This window comes from Sphaerodactylus townsendi, linkage group LG11, assembly GCF_021028975.2.
Source record: "Sphaerodactylus townsendi isolate TG3544 linkage group LG11, MPM_Stown_v2.3, whole genome shotgun sequence".
Classification (NCBI taxonomy): domain Eukaryota; kingdom Metazoa; phylum Chordata; class Lepidosauria; order Squamata; family Sphaerodactylidae; genus Sphaerodactylus; species Sphaerodactylus townsendi.
The window spans coordinates 57,767,654-57,787,564 of NC_059435.1; the positions used below are offsets into that span (position 1 = coordinate 57,767,654).

At 42.7% G+C, this 19,911-nt stretch overlaps 1 protein-coding gene across 1 annotated transcript in view; it reads left to right on the forward strand.

The window, feature by feature from the left end:
- GPR158 (G protein-coupled receptor 158) overlaps nucleotides 1-19,911 on the forward strand; it is a 144,063-nt gene that overhangs the window by 104,972 nt on the left and 19,180 nt on the right. The window contains exon 7 of the mRNA XM_048510806.1: nucleotides 11,459-11,697. Within this exon, the coding sequence (XP_048366763.1) occupies nucleotides 11,459-11,697 (239 nt within the window). The remainder of the gene's footprint in view (nucleotides 1-11,458; nucleotides 11,698-19,911) is intronic.

Sequence of the window (19,911 nt, forward strand, 5' to 3'; positions counted from 1 at the left end):
TCTTTTTGGTGGGGTTGGGTGACTTTTTAGCTTCGACAGCCTCCCCATGCTGCTGGGAGGCCTCTATGGGAGTAGCAAGGTGTTGCCGCATTGGAGCTGCAACCTGTCGCCTTTGGTGTGGATGGTGTGAGACTGCAGTCCCAAAATAAAGCAACCTGTAGTTTTTCTTTAAAAAACATAAGACTTTATTGAGAACTGAAGCATGCGGGGGATAGACGAATTCTGAGGAATATAGAAAGAACCAAACCTTAAATCCCTGCTGCCCTTGGCCCGCCCCCGCCCCCCTAGCCGGGCCCAAGAGCCGCAGTCACAGTAAAATAACAAAGGGAAGAATACCAACATTCAGCTACAAACTTAACATTACAAAAGGCAGGGCTTGGCCACACCTTGGAGAGCTGTGGCTGCATTTTAGCTTTTTGTTTCCTGGAAGGCTAGAAGGGGGAGGGGGGATGAGCCAAGGGGCCCATCCTGACAGATGGGTCCGTTAGTGTGATCAGACCCTGTTCAACATTCCCCATAAGTTGTGCAGCCATACAGTCTCCTTTTTTGTGCTGCACAGATTGGGCGGCTGCCTGGTGGGGTATCTCTCCCAGGCAGTTCAGTTCCGCTCACTGGTAGGGAACTTCTGTGCAGTGGTGGGGAGTGATTAGAGGGACTGTTTACCCTGTTATTTGACACAACAGGCAGAGGCAATGCTATTCATAAGTAGGTGGGCTGGCATGGCTCAAGGTGCCTACACATAAGCCAATTCACATACAGGAAGTTATGCCAATCGCAAGGAAGTCACAAGTTAATTTTCCAGAGATTGCTTTTTCCAAATGGCAGGGCAACGCTAGCATTTTATTGAGTTGCCCTTCTAGGCATTACTCAGCAGTGTTACTCCAGTGTGGAAGCCCAGCTTTTTGTGGAATTTATCCTGTGGGGAAAGAGCAGAGACACAGTGTCTGGGAAATGCATGATGAAGTCAAGCAGCTCCAGATCTGAGCACTGTCTGGAAAAGGGAGAAAACTTAGGAATCACAGGCAGGTCACTCTGAGCTCTGGTGACCAGCAAGGAGTTGCAAATTAAACAAATAATAAGCAGGAACTGATCTGATTATTTTCCATACGTGACTTTTGATTTGATATTACCACTTGGGCACCGTTGGGTACTGTGGTGCTGGCAGAGATACAACCATGCCCCATAGGTTTCAGTGACTGTTACCCAAGTGTAACTCTAGTAAAAAATGTAGATTAGCACCCTGATTTGAAGCCCTGAATGCATGGAGCTCTCTTTTCCCGGTCCAGCATGTTATTATGAACCTCACTGTTCAGTGCTGTGCCACGTATTACGGTGTATTTATTTGCAGTGTCACTCTTTCGGATAGAAGCAGAAACTTGCCCTGTAGAATTAGAAACGTTAAGAAGAAACAGCTTGAAGAGTGACTTTAAAAGCATCCCTAATGAGAAGATTTGTCCCCGTTGCACATACCTTTACATTAAAGCAGCCAAGAATGTGATAACACTAGGAGATAATCTCATCAGGTTTAGGAGATTTCCTGCTTAACATATTATTAAGTAGCCTAAAGCCACGAGTTACTAGGTTGGAGGAAGGAGGGCTGAGTTTGACTAAGGGGCAAAAATAAGATGAACCTTTCTACCAATTGTCTGCTTGAGGTTAGGAGCCTTTAGCCCAGGAACCACTGATTAGTTGAAATTAACATAATCATCCTCTTCCATAGAGTGTTTTCACTCTGACTGCATAAATTTGAATTGCTGGGGCATAATGTTGGAAGCTACTTCTGGCTCTTTCAGAGGCAGAAGAACTAATTGACAGCCCTTCACTCCATAACCCCAAGTTCTCAATTTTATTTCTTGCTTCCTCAGATTATAGTATCCATTGTTTATTCTGCCAGTTTCCTTCAACCATCTGACTATCTAGACTTATGTTTGTGCATTTTCTAGAACAGAGGTGGGCAAAATACCTCTGAGAGTTTTCATCCACCCTTCAAGCTGCTTAACAATCAGTTGGGAGCATTGACCTGCCAGACTGCAGCATCAGGTAGTGGGCTAAAGTACCCATGACAGAAAAATAGCTCAAAGGCTAAAGGACAGTAGAGTAGAGAGAAGGCCACATTCTGAGTTTTCAGCTGCTACTCAAGTGGCTTAATCCTTTTTGGGGAGCTGACAATAGGAAATACTATGCAACTTTGAGCTCTCACAAGTGGGTAGGTGTCCAATGTGGCCCCCAGGCCAAAACAAATAGTTCTAGAACCTTCCCTCTAGTCAGCTTTCCAGACAAAACCCTGGTTGAGGTCAGCCAGACACTTTTTGGGCCAGGGACCACCAGTAAGCTGCTATCCATTGAGCATAACCCTCTGTGGGGGGGGGGGTGTATAAAGAGAGATGGTCTCACAGACATGACAGTCCCAGACAGTTTAGTGCTTTAAAAATTAATAGAAGGACCTTGAACTAGTTCAGCTGAATATGTGTTCTCCACGGCGTCCCCAGTAAGTCCCCATGCATTTGTATTCTAGATCCGACTGGCCTTAGATATGACCTTCTATTTTTAAAGAAGCATAAGACTTTTAATTAAAGGGACTCATACCTTCTAAAGCTTGAATTCAATTGACCTGTTTAAGTGAAAATAATCAATAGCATGCATAATATATAGAGATGCAGACTGACACAGGAATTCTCTACAGCTGTGTACCTTTCTGTTAGAGATTCTAGCCAAGCTAAGGTTAATCAGAGCAGAAAAAAAATCTTCCCTTCTGTCATAGATTTTCAGATAATTGCACCCACAGTATTATTTTTCTCTTAATTTCACCTTTCTCTCTTGCAGTGTAATTTTCCTCCCACTGCACCAAAGTGCACAAACCATGCATTAATGGTGAAAAATGTCTTACAAGATTTCTATATGTGATGACAAAAACTTGAGAAGTAAATCCCATTTGGTTTGAGTCAGAGTTGGAATTGCTCCCAAGCAAGAAGATCCTGGGAGTCTTCGCACCCTCAACATTGTTCTCTGGTTTAGGGTGAAGCCAGATTAAATATGTGAATGAAGGAATGGTAAATTAAGTGAGAGAAGTAACTGAAATGCTCCAAGCTATACAGAGAATATTGCAAACATTAATAGTGATGGGAGAACCTTTCTCAGCTTGAATTGCAATGTGACTACAAATTGAGAGCAGTGCAGTTAAACACTCAATAAATGTCTGCTTTGTGTCAAGCACAGAGTTCTAAATACTCTCAGCATTCATGTTCCTTCAGTGCTTTCCTATGTCTACCCCATCCATCAGACCAAATCAATCACAAGTCAACACTCTCTACAAAACAAATACGGTCCTCGGTTATCTCAATCCTGCTTGGGTGATGATGATGGATATAGAACCTGTTATATCTCCCTTTTTACCTGCATGACTCTTAAAACTGTGTTGACCGAGAATTCTAAATTGGGTTGCAAATACATTTTGCATTCTAAGATTGCTTTCTGGGAACTGTTGGTCTATCCAGTTAGTTCTGAGCACCTGCCAATATAAGGATGCCATTAAATGATGAATGCTATTGACTTGATGAGTTTGATTCTGAATTCTTAAAATGTCGCCAATTTTAAACAATGCCTGTGATATTCATTATCCAACAAAGCCAATAAATTATGAACATGACCTAGGGACAGCTACATGATGAGAATCGCACTGAATGTTGTCAGCACACAGACACAAAATGGTTTGAAGTACTGCTTGTTTTGATTGCAAATACAATTGATGTGACTATAGAATGCTCAACTGGAGAAAAAACAACATTGCGACATTGTGAATGAAATGTTTTTGATTTTCAGATTTTTTTTGGGGTAGGACAAATCAAACAATTACTAGACATGATCTGTATACAGAGATTCTCAAGCAGGGCTCAGGAGAGATGATATAAAAATCCACTAAATAAATAATCCTGCAGGTGGATCCCATGCCATATCAGTGCCTGTTTTAGGTCTGGCATGCTAAAGTCTAGATGGATGGATGGATGGATGGATGGATGGAACGAATGGATGGAACGAACGAACGAACGAACGAACGAATGAACCTTCTGGGAGGGTTTTAGTGTCAGACGCGGGATGATATGCTGGAACGCTGTGTTTTAATGAAGGTTCTAATTGTTTTAACTCAAATAGAGCTGTATTTATTTTTATAGTTGTATTTCTTATGGTTGGAACTATGCTCTATTGTGTAGACTAATATGTTGTGCACCGCCCAGAGCCCTCCGGGGGAGGGCGGTATACAAAACTAAACAACAACAACAACAACAACAACAACAACAACAACAATAATAATAATAATAATAATAATAATAATAATAATAATAAACTACTGCGACAGGCAGGCAGGCAGGCAGGTAGGTAGGTAGGTTTTGGGGAGCAATGTTTTGGAGGATCTACCATTTGATAGTGGAAGGGCAGAAAATTATTCTGGCTGCATGGTGTTTCTTATTAGTAGATCAATACAAGACTCAAGTAAAGTTACCAACCTCAAGTTGAGGCCTGGATAGGACAGAATTTGGGGAAGGAGCTCGGTGGTGATAGGATACCATATATTCTACCCTTTCGTGGCATTTTCTCCACAAAAAATGATCTTTGTAGTTTGGTGATCAGCTGTAATTGCAGGAGAACTCAGAATCTCACCTGAGCAGGTTTGGCATCCTCCCAGAATAACTGGCTCTAGACTACAGGGATCGGCTCCCCTGGGGAAAATGGCAGCTTCAGAGGGTGGAATATATGGAGCGACACCCTGGCTGAGTTCCATCCTGTCCAAGCACCACCCTCAAATCTCCAGGAGTTCCCCAAACCAGAGCTGGCAATCCTAAGAGGTGAGTTGAAGTAGGAACTGGTCTTTTGTTTCTAGATGTCAGGGTTCGGATCTAAGTGGGCTAAATAAAAGTGCTCTCTTTCCAATATTAAGAGCTAAACTGCCATAAAAACAAGGAGTCTGTCAATTTGCTTTTAGTGAAAAGCTTGAATTTTATAGTAAGTGGCTGTTAACTAATGTATTCGCTTGGAAAACCCGCTAGCAAAATCTCATTATGTCATGTTAATAGCACTGTTAGTATTCCTCTAGCGCTATTTCTCAAGACACGTAATAAATCAGACAGGTAGAAGAAAAGGCTTAATTTATTGGAGAAAATGCTTTAATTTGAGAGCAAGGAAGTCCATAAATCGATAACCATTAATAATAACAATTATGCTGCAATATGCTGAATATATTAACGTTCAAAAATGAAAAGCAGAAGGATGGGAGACATTAATCGTTAAATGTAGTACCTGCTTGTAAAAAGAGCTGTATAATATAATGAGTGGATTTGTACCTTGCTTGAAACAATTTTCTCACACAGCTGCGGATTACACAGCTCTGTCAATGAAATTCCTTTATGCAATCATAAACGACTAATTTTGAACGAGAGGGTCAAGATAGATAATTCATTTAAGATGCAGTTGAACAGACTGAGTGCCTTTAAGTCTTACTAATTTTAGTACAAGAGTTATATGTGAAATTAGGATGTAAACATGTTTCCTGGCCCCTAAGGAGCCATTCTACATTTTCAATGGACTTAGAAGGATGTAACCTGTGTGGCAAAGCACCATTGTGCAACTGCACAAAACTACATCCTTATACTTTATTCGATGGAGGTTGTGGGGATCACATGGTAGTGTTAACAAACTGCTCTGAGGATTCTCCTGTTCCTTTCATACTACTCACATACGATTTCCAGTGTAAAATTAAAACCATTTTCCTTATACTATTTTCCAGGGAAAGGGGCTTTGTAAATTATAATGAATTAAACTTTACAGCATGGATTGCATTACATCCCCAGCAACTGCTGTTTTCTTAAAAAGACAAAGAGCCCAATCCGGAGTACAGGGGGATCCACTGTGGGGGTGGTGCACGGGCTGTGATGGTGGATTTGCCCTGCCTAGGGCACTTACCCTGGTGCAGGGGTCTGCAACCCACGGCTCCGGAGCCGCATGCGGCTCTTTCAGCCTTGTACTGCGGCTCTACATGGCCTGGAGGTTGGAGGGTAGCGTGGGCATGTCCCTCCAGCCCTCCAGAGCAGCGCTGGAAGGAAAGGTGAGTGGAGGGGCCGAACCGGAGGCGGCTCCGTGTGGAGCCACCTCTCTGGCTCGGTAGACCTTCGGGGGCCCGGAAAACAGGTGAAAATGGCTCTTTGGGTAATAAAGATTGCCGACCCCTGGGGTGGAAGGGCAGTTTCGCTGGTGTGCAGCTACAGCCAATGAAAATACATTTTCTAGAGGTCAACAATTAACCAGATTTATGCCCATCGCACAGGAACTCTAGCTTGTTGAGAAATCTGACCTGAGCCATATTCCACTATTCTTTAAACTGCTAAAGCAGAGATGGAAACAAGTTTGCAGATCTGGCAGCTGCATGAATTTGTGACATCAGCTACTTTTCCCCCAATGGATTTGTTTTGACTGTGGTGTGATGAGCGTTTTTATTCCTTAGGAGACTGTGTACAAGCCATGAGACGAATTGACCAATAACTGTTCATTGTAAAATCAAGCTATGTTTCATGAAGGCAATGTAATGAAGTTTCTTCTGTGCAAAAGAAAAAAGAAAAGAAAATACATTTTCTGTCTAAGACACAAAAAATTGTTGTAAAGCTTTAGACAAAAATTACAGCTGAAATTATTGTCTAGGGAGTCAGGATGACCTGGGTTTGTGAGCTCTGCCATGTTTAATAGTTTCAATAGTCAGAAAGAGCAGGTTCGGTTCAGCAAGGTTTTTCCACAAGAGATGTGAGTTCAACTGAACCCATAAACTGCAATTTAGACCAGGGGTTATAAAGTAATTTCGAAAACATTGCTGGAGCTGGCTGTGCATCAGAAAAGAATTACTAGAGAGCATTACTCATCTATTTCCATGTGTAAGCTTCCTGATAAATATTGGCCTTGAGATCTTTTGTACTTCTTGTTCTGGAAAATTTTGATTTTGCGGGGGGGGCGGGGCGGGGGGAGGAGTGAATGACATAGTGAGACAATAATCTCTTGGGCTTTTTACAGAGGCAAATAATTAATTTGTTCCAACACTGGTGCACCCTGAATGGTTTATAATAGCTGTTTGAGAATGCTAGAAACAGGAAACTTAAAAGCAATGTATTGTCGAAGGCTTTCACGGCCGGATTCAACTGGTTCTGGTGGGCTTTCCAGGCTGTGTGGCCGTAGTTTAGTGGATTTTGTTCCTAACTTTTTGCCTGCATCTGTGGCTGGCATCTTCAGAGGTGTATCACAGAGAAAAGTCTGTTTCACACTGTGTCTAAGTGAGAAGGGAAAGTTTAGTGGGGTATATTGTCCATGTCCCAGGGTGGGGAACCAATCATTAAGTGTTTGGGTGGAACTTGCTATGCAAAGGTGTGGTTGGGTGCATTGTATTGCGGGTGGGGTTATCAGTCCATTTTTTTAAGTACTGGGAGCCAGGCTTTGCTAATTTTTAACGTCTCTTCTTTCTTATTGAAGTTGTCCTGGTGTTTGTTTCAGATTTCCAAGCATTTTGGGTCTATGGTTACTCTGAACATTGAACATAGATCGTCAGGTACTATTCCATCTGGTTGGAAACAGATGAGAGTGCTGGTTTCCTCTATTTTCTGCAGGGAAAAGTGTACCTTATCCAGGAGACACAATTTCCCCTACAGTAAGAGTACTAAATGCATTTATAGCATGATTAATTAATTATTTCTTCCAGCCCAATGGGCTTCCATACGGTGTTCATAGAATCATAGAGTTGGAAGGGGCCATACAGTCCAACCCCTTTCAATGCAGGGTCAGCCTAGGGAATCCCAGACAAGTGTTTGTCCAGCCACTGTTCATCCAAGAGATGTTCTGTCATTTCACTGTCATGTTCAAGAACGACTGACTATTAATGTAGCCTTTAGAGTACAAAACTCACAACGAAATGCAGCTATGAACAAAATATCCATGCATGAGGACTCTGGTTTATGCTGCCTTAAAGCTACAAAACTCACCAGACCATTTTAATAAGAGAGAAAAACACACGAGGAAATGTACTGAGGGTATTTAGAATAGAAGTGAAATATTTCTAGTGTGGGAGACTTTTGCAGCACACTCCTGCCCAAAATCTGCTCTGAAAAATAGATTTCAAGACATGCTCATTTTTAAATATGCTTTCTCATACAGTTTAGCTAATTACAAAATATTGATTTTCAAGAACATCATATATGCTGTATAGGTGATGATGAAAAGACAGAGTGCTGAATGTATTGAAAAATCTGTGTGAGTTAATGATTGGATTTGTTGCAAAAAAGTAGGCGTGATTTTTCTGTTGATTCAATAGTTTTCTAAATGTGTTTTTTTTCAGTCTCTTTTGAAGAATAGTTTTCTTTAGTTTTGCTTTGCATATTAAAAAGTGTTTGAAGGGCTCCTGTTATTTGTTGGCTTGTGGAATTTTTAACTGCTTTGATTTTAATTTTTATAGGGTTTGTACGTATGGGGGTCCAAGTTGTATGTATGGGGGTCCAAGTTGGATCGTTTGACGTTGGTTGCATTGGGCTTGCCAGTTTGGCTTGGGGTTCTGCACAGATTCTCTGGTTTGATGTTGGTTCTGTTAAGCTTATTGGTTCTGTTTGCATTTGGAAGCTTTTGGCTACTTGTTGCTATTGTTCATTTAGCTACTGACTTCTTTGCCTTGGAGAAAGCATGGAATTCCCCAACCCCCAAAGGAAATGATGGATTCAAGTAGAATGGCTGGGGCATCTTATTCAGGGGGCTCAAAGAACTGGACGGCTTGATCCATTTCTTTTGAAATTTGGGGGATTTTCAGAGGACAGGATTTCAGCAAAATCTGGTGGATTTCATTTCAGCTGTGGAACTATGCAGCAAATCCATTTGTGGTATCAACTGGGCGCTAAGGTTGCCATTGCCAACAACTTGGAGGAAACGTTCCTGTCCCTTTAATAGAGACTTAACATGTGGAAATTTTGTTGCTGCGCCCACCAAGCCTTGCCAGAATTCCAAATGTGCCTGCAGGCTTAAAAGGTTGGAGGACCCCTGTGTTTACAGTGCTAAATTTGGTTCTTGAAGGCCTGAGCTGAAATCTCCATTCTTCCTTAAAGCTTGCTGGGAGACTTTGGACTGCTCTGTGTGCCTTTCTGATTGTTGTGAGAATAAAATGGGGGAATGGATAGCTTTAAAAGGGGCTTGGGCAGATTTATGGAGGAGAAGTCGATTTATGGCTACCAATCTTGATCCTCTTTGATCTGAGATTGCAAATGCCTTAGCAGATCAGGTGCTCAGGAGCAACAGCCGCAGAAGGCCATTGCTTTCACATCCTGCATGTGAGCTCCCAAAGGCACCTGGTGGGCCACTGCGAGTAGCAGAGAGCCGGACTAGATGGACTCTGGTCTGATCCAGCTGGCTTGTTCTTATGTTCTTATGAATGAAAAACCATGAATACAGCTCTGAGCTCCTTGGAGGACAGAGCATGAGTCTGACACTGTTTAATGCAGCACCTCATACCCAGAAGTGTGTTGCTGCAGTCTCTTCTCTACTTGTCCATGATACACTCCTTCCATGGACTTTCTTTCCTTTCCCGTCTCAGCTACAGGGAGCGCCAGTCTTGACTGACGGAGAGAGCCTAGTTAAATATGACCCAGGAGTTCTATGATTAAGATCTCCTGTCCCTCCCACAAGGCTAAAAGCTGCTGTGCATGCAGGCTGGCCATAGCTTACCATAAATAGTGTGCAGGTGGGAGATCGTTCTAGTCTCCTTCCCCAATTCATAACTCCCCATCCAAGCATCTTGTCCTTGCTGTTACTTTTGGATTTTTAAAAGCCACAGGGAAATCGTAATCACAGTATCTCCCGAATCACATCAAGTTTGGCCTTTTACTGAGATTAAATATCAAGGAAAGTGTTATTCTTGGTCTTTTTAATGGTGTAGAATAAATGTCTGCAACCTGCAAAATTATGGGGTCAAAATGAAAGATTTGTTGCCTCGTATTAATAGCTGCATTTTTCTCCAGAAATTTTCCCCCCAGAACCACCTCCTTCTATTTCCCTCTTTAAAAAACCTCCAGTGCGATTCAGGAACTTGAACATTTCAGAGCACTTCTTCCAGGCAGAATATCATGATTTCTTGGCACTATAGAAATTTGTTACAGTTTAGGGGGCCTACAAATGGTCAGGTCTGGAAGTATTTCGTAATCTCATGGTCATGTGGTACCAGCATGCGATTTGGGGTTGGCCACACGGAATTCCACATTATGAGGATCTCAGAATCAGCTTTCTAGCTCTTGAGAATACGAAGATAGACTTCAGTGCACATGGGCTATATTTGGTATATAGGACTATATTTGGTATGTAGGATTTGGTAAAATCTCAGGGATGTTAACCTTGATTGCCAATGACCAGGTTTCTGCATGTCTCTGCATCCTCTGGCCCGAGAGCAATTGAACACCTCCTTCTCATAACACCAGACCAGGGGAATGCAGTAGATGTGGTAAGTTTTGTTTATGGCTCTAGAATGGCCCTTTATATCATCGGACTTCCTGTATCTGAAAAATGGAGGCTGTACTGTCAGTGCATCAGCAGGAATAGACTGTAACCCTCTGCTCTGGCAAGCAGCCCTGGTGATACAAGAAGCCAGGAGCCAGTGCTTTATACACAAGCCTTCTGATCTGAGCTTGGCACCTTCTTGCCATACTCATGATCTGACAAACAGAAGCACAAACTTAGGCAGAACTTGAAAAAAATGTACACATTTGTGACATTAGCATGGTTGATAAAGATTGCAGGACTCCAGTTTGGGAAATTACTATAAATTTATGGACTGTATCTGGAGAGGGTGGAAACGTAAAGAGGGGAAGGAGCTCAGACAGAGTCCATCCTCTGAATATGCCCTTTTCTCCAGCTGATCTATATAGTCTGCAAATAATTGTAAGTCTGAGAGAACTCTGGACCTCACCTGGAGGTTGACAATCCTATGAAGGAGTCAGCAGTTCTTGGTACGGAATCCGGGTTCCTGAAGTTTAATGTCTTCAGTACAATATACACAGTCTTTCAAAGGGTGGTTTACTGTGCAGTCCTATGCAGAATTATGTTCTTCACAGTCCACTGGAGTTAATGGGTTTAGGAGACTAACTCTGCTTAGGTTGGCACTATTAATGTACGTCCTTCAAAGTCCACTGGAATTAATGTGTTTTGGAGAATAATTCTGCTTGGGGTGGCACTATTAATGTATGACAGCAACATCTAATAAAATTCTTGTTTCCTGCTCCTTTACCTTGTTTCTCAAGGCCTAGATGAATATCCCATCAAGACACCTTTCAGTTGATGCTAAGGTGCCTTGTCCCAGTGTTCAGAAGTGGGACAGTATAAACCTGCCTTGGACTCTAGACTTCAAGGAGCAACTTTATGCCCTTGGTTAGTTGTAACCTTGTGCTTTTTGATTATACAGGGTCCTGAAAGTATTCCTGTCTCGAACTGTTCAACGAATCCCATATATGACAGGAGGACGTGTGATGAGGATGCTGGCTGTAATTTTCCTGATCGTGGCTTGGTTCCTAACAGGCTGGACCTCTGCAGTTTGCCAAAACCTGGAGAGGAATGTTACAATAGTTGGTCAAGGCCAGACATCAGACCAGCTGATCTTCAACATGTGTTTAATAGACCGATGGGATTATATGATGGCTATTGGTAAGTTGCTTTTCGTGTGTGGCTACTTTTTTGGCTTAAAAAAACTGCTAAAGAATTGTCTCATATGTATCCTATCTCATACTTGGTCATAAGCATGTCTACTCAGAACTCCCACCAAGTGAATTCCATGCCCTGTGCAGGTGATGGTGGGCAGCGGGCAGAGCGATGGGCAGAGGTGGGATCCAGCAGGTTCTCACCAGTTCCCTAGAGCGGGTTACTAATTTTTGTGTGTGCCAAGAGGGGGTTACTAATTGTGTCCGCTTTTCCGTTAGAAATTCCATTAGGTCCAAAAATCATAAAGTCCTGTTGTTTCCTATGTGGCTGGTTAGTGAAGGTAGAAAACAGGATAATTCTCCCTGTTGGGCTGTTTTAAAAACATGTTTTAAAAATATGGTAAATTTCCTTGTTTAAGGAAAGTATCCTTCTTTTGATTTCTAGAAACAAAATTAAGTATTTGAAAGTATTAAGTATCTGACAGGCAGTCAATTAGAGAAGTGGTTGTTTCTGTTGGCACTAGACAATAGGACTTGCTATAATGAGTTTAAATTATGGGCAGAAAGATACCAGCTGGAAATTAGGAACTTTTTTTTACAGTAAGAGTTTTTTACAGTAACAGAGAAATTATTAATGCCACGCCCCCGTCGTGCCCTGCCCAGCCCCATTGGTGCTACGCCACTGTTTGAATCCCATCACCATGGGAACCTGTTACTAAAATTTTTGGATCCCACCACTGGCGATGGGCCTCTCTGGGGTACCCAGGCCCTGGTGGAGCTGATGCTGCGGCTACTCCTTGGTGAGTAATGGGACCCAGCTGTCACCTGGGGGAGGTCTTTCCATCACGCGCCACATGGGGCTGGGTCCACCTCAACTGGGAGCCTGATGGGAGCTTGGTGGCTGGTGCCTTCTGGGTGACGGAAAAGGGTTTGTGTGGAAGAAGGGGCAGGCTCGGCTCCCTCAGCTTTCTGATGTGGTCTCAGTCTGGCACAAGGGATCCATGACTTGTCTGGCAGGAGGCTGCCCGGGTGGGTTGCAGCTGCCAGGAGGAGGCTACTGGACATGGTCTGCCCCTGCCATTTCCTCTTCTTGTCAGCCCTGCGAAGTGGGTTCAGTCCCACGCAGCCCACCCACTGCTGCCACTTTGGAGAGGTATGGGGCGAGTGCAGTTTTAGGGGTCCCAGGGGGGTGCATTTTCAATAGTTGTCCCGGGCTCCAATTCAGACAGGTATCCCACTGGTGAACAGCATTGATTACAAAGTACTGCTCTTCTCTTCCTTGTGAATACTATTTAAATAGTACAGAGCACTTCACTAGGTCTTCTCCAAACTGGGGAAAGTAGAAAATTCAGTGCAATGAAAAACAAATACACCTTTCAATCGATTGTTCACTCTGCATTAGCTTCATTTGGCCTCAGTGACCTTATCCTGTAATCAAATCTCATTGGCTGCATGATTACATCACTGATTCCAGGAAGAAAGGATGGACTTGGAAAACAAAACAAAATGAAGCTGTGAACTCCAGAAAACTAGCCTGAAATATGTAAAGATACAGGGAATATTTTTGATCCCCAAAAAGGTATTTTATGCACCAAACATGTTTGCTGTAACTATTCTATATTGGATAATCTCCTCGTAGAGATTACACCTTTGCACAACGAGCAGAGCGCGCTGAGGCTGAGCACTGGCCTGGGAAGCATATCCCGAACATGCGGGTGAGCTTTGGCACAAAGAAAAGTTGGAGTCGTTTGAAGTTTCTAATCTAATAAAAAGAGTATTTATTAGTGAACTCCATTCTGGATAAAAAGGTAGATAGATAGGTTCACTAATCTAATCTAATCTAGCTGGATGGGGATGGATGCACTCAGCACCCATCCTCTCTATGCACATGGTGCAGTAGACGGTTAGAGAGCAAGATGGAGAGTGAGAGAGAGTAAGCCGGAAGGAAGGAAGACCCTGAGAGTATCAGTCTAACATCAAAGGGATAGTGCCAGCATGATAGACTAGAGTAAAGGTTTCAATCCCTGGGTCCCTACCTAGCATCTGGTTTACCCCTCTGTGGTTGAGGCAGGAAACAGCGTGAAGTCCTTCTCTTCCAACATTCTATTCATCCAATCATTTCCCATATGTTTTCTTGTAGCCCTTCCAACACCCCTGTAAAGAAGGTTGATATTATTCCCTCCTTATGGCAGATGAGGAGTTGTTTAAGAATGCCAGTTTATCTGTGCCTGAGATAAGATTTTGAACTTGGGACTTTCTGATTTGTAGCCCTCTGCCCAAACCTGCTCTGGGAACGGAAGAAGTGCAGAAAAGCAGAAAATGGTGCTGATAGGCAAAAATGCCTGCATCTAGATTTAAGGGGAGGTTTCGCTTTGGCGTTGTTCTCCTCTAGCTGAAGCTTTGCACCTTTCGTTATCCCCTTTGTTTGTTTGTTTTTACGTATTGTAATATTTAAAGGACCATATCATAAAGTATTTATTTTCAAACAAAACTGTGCTGCATTAGCTTCCAGAAGTCAACTTGAGTGTTGAAATGGAGTGAAGAGCCAGCTTTCCAGGTCTGTGGTTCAGTTAATCGCCCCGAAAGATCTTGAAGGGAGAATTTTTTTTAAGCAGTTCGGTGACGGTGAATGCCACTGAGCTGTGTAGCAGATTTAATTAGTACTGCAGTCTGTCATTTAGGTCAGCTGGCTAGGGAAAAGGTGACTCGAGTCTTACCTGCAGTTGTAGCTTTTTCCTAGCATATTTTGCAAACATTACATATGTCCTGTAATTGCTGTGTAAATTTATGGTATGCTCTCGTAGTTCAGTAGGAAGAGCTGAAAGCATCAAGCAATTAATTGGTGCAATTATCCAATTACTGGTCTTGGGAATCAGCTGAAAATACATTTCTGATTAATGAGAGATATCCAGCTGAGTGCTGCTGCTACTACAATTGGGACACGTTTTGTTCTTATTGCAGTCTGCTTTATCTTTCCTGCTGCTGGGTAAGTCTGTTGAGAAATGAAAATACAGACCACCCAGGACCGGTGCTGCATAGTTAGGAAAGCACTAGTGACTTGAAGAAGGGTTAGAAGGAAAGGCACCTTTAATCAGAGGTGTAACAAGGGGGGAAAGCACCCAGTGCACTGGTACGTCCTCTGCCCCACCCTGGAACGTCCCCACCACAACCCCACAAGGGCACCTGCCCGGTGCGTCGCGCACCCCCTGTCCCCTTGGAGCGAAACCTCTGCCTTTAATGGCTGGCCAAATATAGTGGGGGTTTTTTGTTGGAGGAGAGGAGGTAGATCTCTGGTGTGTATGAATGCATTAATATTGAATTCAAAAAGCTAACCTCCGAGTGACTCAAGATTGTCTCTAAAAATGGGCCAGAGAGGAAAGCCTTACTAGAAATGGTATAGTTTGTTACCACTGTTGCCTTTATCTGAAGAAGAAAAGCTCCATTTAATAAAATGTACAACAAACACCTCAGTTTAAAAACATGAATAATCTAATAGCACAGGATGATCTGGAATTCTCAATAAAGAACAGTTAAAGAAAACCAGCAGAGACCCCCCCGCCCTCCCAAAAAAATACAACATGGCCAACTTACTATATATAAGGACCAAGAAAAAGAACCAAATAATGAATAGCCTGGGTTATTGTTGGAACACGTTGGGCTGTCCAGTTATAATTTTTTTCCAGACTTTCCACAGGAGAACAAGAAGAGCTGAAGCACAGATTGACAGATTGCAGCCAGAGGTGGTGCGTGATCAGACCTAGTTATGCAAACAATGTAATGTTCACCTTTGTCTAGGAACTCAAACCTTTTTCCTGTACGCTGCCCAGAGCCCTTCAGGGAATGGGTGGTTTATTAAATCAAATGGATGGATGGATGGATGGATGGATGGATGGATGGATGGATGGATGGATGGATGGATGGATGGATGGATGGATGGATGGATGGATGGATGGATGGATGGATGGATGGATGGGTGGGTGGGTGGGGGGTGGATGGATGGAGGGATGATGGATGGGATGGATGGATGGATGGATGGATGGATGGATGGATGGATGGATGGATGGATGGATGGATGGATGGATGGATGCATGGATGGATGGATGCATGGATGGATGGATGCATGGATAGGAAATACTGTGCAGAATGGAATACAGGGGAAAGTGAGGTTCCCTTGCAAAAAAGTTCTTGGAGGTTCCTCGCTGAACAACTGGGCCAGCCTGGAAGCAAACCCATATAGTTTTTTCCAGGAAAAGGCTGTCTGGTAGAGAGAAGGAGAGAAAGTTGAAGACAGGGGGTCATTTAAGGGCAGGTTGGCTGGTGGATGGATGGAAAGGAAAGAAGGAAGCAGGAAAAGGGGAAATGCTATGGGGGATTTGGGGGGAAAGAGCATAGGATCATCTACATATTTTTGGGGAAAGAGCATAGGATCATCTACTATTATTAAGTATGAAGCTGGGTATACAATATGTTTCCCCCTGAGTTTATAGATATGCATGAAATGTAGAGAACTATGTGATCCTAAGCAGAGTTACATCCTTCTAAGGATAACACCAAAATTTTCAGCTTTTTGATTCCTTCATTTTACTTACTGAAATCCTGAACTGGCACATTTCCCCCCCACCCCCCCTATACTATGAGCATTATTGAATTTAATGACTGCTATAGTTTAATTCATAAGTAGCACGTGTTTTTGCTTTAGGAACGGCACACCATTTGTGAATCCCATAGAACAGCATTAAAACTCTGTAAAAGGAGTGAAACATGAAAACTAGCTCAGAAAATAGACAAAACTGAAAAGTTTATAGGAAACATATAAAAATTAAATGGAAAATGGTATATCTGCACGACCCTAGACCAGGAGTTGGTCAACCATAAAAAGAAAGAGGCCAGCGGCAGACCCACTGTTACTGACAACATCCTGGAAACTGAGGCTAACAGGAAGAATTACAGTGGAACGCAGTGTCGTCTCACAGATTTAAACTTAAGTTTGAGGAAGGTGCAAATGATAATCTTAGATATGAATCACACAACTGACCTGACAGTGGAACAACCTGGGGAACTGGAGGTTGTCCAGTGAATGCTTGGATCCCTCAGGAGAATTTGGGGCAGAACTTAGGGGAAAGGACATGGTTGGTTCATCATTGTCTCTTTTGGCTGAAGCTCAGATGTGACATCACCGATGCACTAGAATTTTGCCACTCATGTCTGGATTTCATGGAAATAACATTGATATGTTTAGGATGTCTCCCCTCCCCTATTTTCTCTTGCTGTTCATTTGTGCACTGGGAGGGAATAGGGGTACTTTGGCAGGGTTTTGCCCACTTAAAGTGAACAAAGGGCACCTCTGATAGAATTGCAAGAACACAGACTGTAGATCAAAAAGTGATTCTGATCTCAGTAACCCCGCAATCAAGAACGTCGCTCTGAAATTGGGTCCTGACATCCCCACTTCGGAAACATTTTTGAAAAATATTACTTACTTGGCTCTCTTTTTCTGGTCTAAGTGAAACATGTTGAGTTTTGTATGACCTCTACTTGATAAAAAAACATTATTTCAGAGGAGAAATAACTCTCAGATATGATTACCCGTTCCAGTTCTTCTACCCATTTACCTTAACATCCAATCCACCCAGATTCAGCATACCATGGTTCTCATCATTTCTTTTTCCAACCCCTACTTGAAATGCTTCCCAAGGGTGCTTTAAATTTGAGATCTGGCTTGAATGTGTAAGGCCAAAGTAGGAGGGTTATAAGACCCCAGAGAGCACTCTAGATAGAATGACCACTCTGAAAAGAGGACATAAAAAACAGAATTGCAGTAGATATGGCGCCTCATCTCCTTTAGCAATACAATGTGACGATCTTTATCAGTTGAAATTCTGTTGGCTTTGCAACGACTGATGTCCCCTTTGGCATCTGGGCATCCCACTGCAAAAATATTTGGAATCTGGGCATTCCTCAGGAGCAGCAGAAGCAGCAGAAGGCCATTGCTTTCACATCCTTCATGTAAGCTCCCAAAGGCACCTGGTGGGCCACTGCGAGTAGCAGAGTGCTGGACTAGATGGACTCTAATCTGATCCAGCAGGCTTGTTCTTATGTTCCTATGTTCTAATATTGTCTTCCTGACATTGTAACCAATAGTGTTGTATGTATGTTTTGTCTTGGCTCAGCATTTTCATACATGCATTAATGTGGCCATGCAGAGCTGAATTCCTAGCACCAGCCAGGACTAGAAGCTGCTTGGAAATTGAACATTGCCCCCAACCCAAATACCAGGGGGGGAAAAGGAAAGTTTTAAATATCGATATAGGAGACATCAATCACATAAAATGTTTACATAAAAACAATTATGATGATTGACCCAAACACAAGGAAGAAGCTCACCAAACAGACACTGTGCCATGGAAAGAAACACATCTTAACGTAACATGCCTCTGAAGATTCCAGCCATAGATCCAGGAGCAAAATGTTAGGAGCAAAAACTACCAGTCCACAGCCGCACTGCTGATTTCAGCTGTTAAAGCCTTGAACAATACATCAACCGTGTGCTGTTTCATCAGTTTGTCTGGTCTTATAGTTAACAGCAATCAGTGAAACTTTTTTAGGGAGTGTGCCTATAAACCAGCCTGAAGACTGTCTACATGTGTGCAGAGTTTCATTTTATATTCTAATCTGTCAAAGAACTTAGTTTATAATACAGCTGAGCTTTAGAAACTAGAATTATATCATTATAATTTCTCTTAAGTTTTGTGAAATCAATATATAAATTACATATTAGCATCAAAAGCCCCCCTACATTACCTGACAACCTCCAGAAACATGAAGAAACGTAGGACTGCTCAAACACCTACCACTTCAGGGTGGATCAGACAGTTGGTTAATCAATGGGCAGTTTGACAGTTCAGAACCTGTTCTTGTGTATTTTTAGGATCAGGCAATTTGCAGCCAACTCCCAGCTGATGAGGAGTCAGCTAGGAGTTGGTGTCTCATCCCTTCCTGGGTAAATGTTGCTATGTACCCACCAAAATGCAGCTGATGGATGGGAAATTGCATTCTTCTGATCTCCCATCCTGGAGGAGAGAGCTTTGCAAATTCACTGTGTAGCTATTTTGCTGAGGGCAGAGTGTGTAAGAGGCTGGCTCCCAGCTGAGCCCTGGCTCCCAGCTGAGCTGTAGGTGGCCTTCTGATGGAGCTGCAGACTTGTTCAGCAGCTGTTCTAATTGCTCTATGCAATCCAAACATATCTCAGATCAGCACACAACAGATCGCAAAGTCCTGCAAGGTAAATTTGACTGCCCAACAGGTTCACCGAGAAATTAATGGCATACCTAGAGCAATATGTTGTGAAACATGGAGGTGTAATTCTCTTGCTATCGTAAAGCGTTTCTTAGCCATTCTGGTAACATGCCTACTTGATTCCTTTTGTGCTTTCACATGCATGCTGCTTTGTGAAGTAATCCTTTTGTAAGAAACAAGTTGAAGCCCTAATTTCCTTCCTTGCAGCTTTTATTATCAAAGATTGCACAGATGATTCATTGCATTAGAAACAGAGTTTATCACGCTTATGAATGCTTCCTTCTCCTTATGGTGACATTTGTGTGATATGTTTCTGATGTTAGTTAATACAAATGACCTTTTGCTTTGCTGAATTCATTCAAATAAACAATCTTGTTCGGATCGGAGCACATTACTGTGTGAGGTGGGTGTGGATGAATAAATTGAGAGAGATGCTAACTGCATCGTGGCATATTTAGTGTGCCCTCTGCATAGTCTACTTTAGAGATGTTAAAATTCTGTATGGTTGGAGCCTTCTCTATTGCTAGCCAGGAATCTGGGAATCAGATATATGTAAAAGAGACTTCTTCCCAGGGTCTAATGCTTAAATTATCCAAAAGGGATGAACATTTTTGTGGAGAACCCTGCACCTTTGCTCCATCCCCTTCTCCCAAACTGAAAATATACAAAGTAACAAACAGCTCTCATTTTCCCACAGAAAGCAAGAGCAATTTTTGTGAGGTAGGTGGGGCTGAGAGGGTTCTGAAGAACTGTGACTAGCCCAAGGTCATCCAGCAGAAATGTAGGAGTGGGGAAGTGTAACCCCTGTGTCAGAATGGGATGACCCAGAAAGGGGTGGAGTCTGAAATGAAGTAGAATGCTGCAGAACTCATGAGGTTGGAGGAAGCGAGACTACCAGGCTGGGACCTTGATTGATTTTATTAAG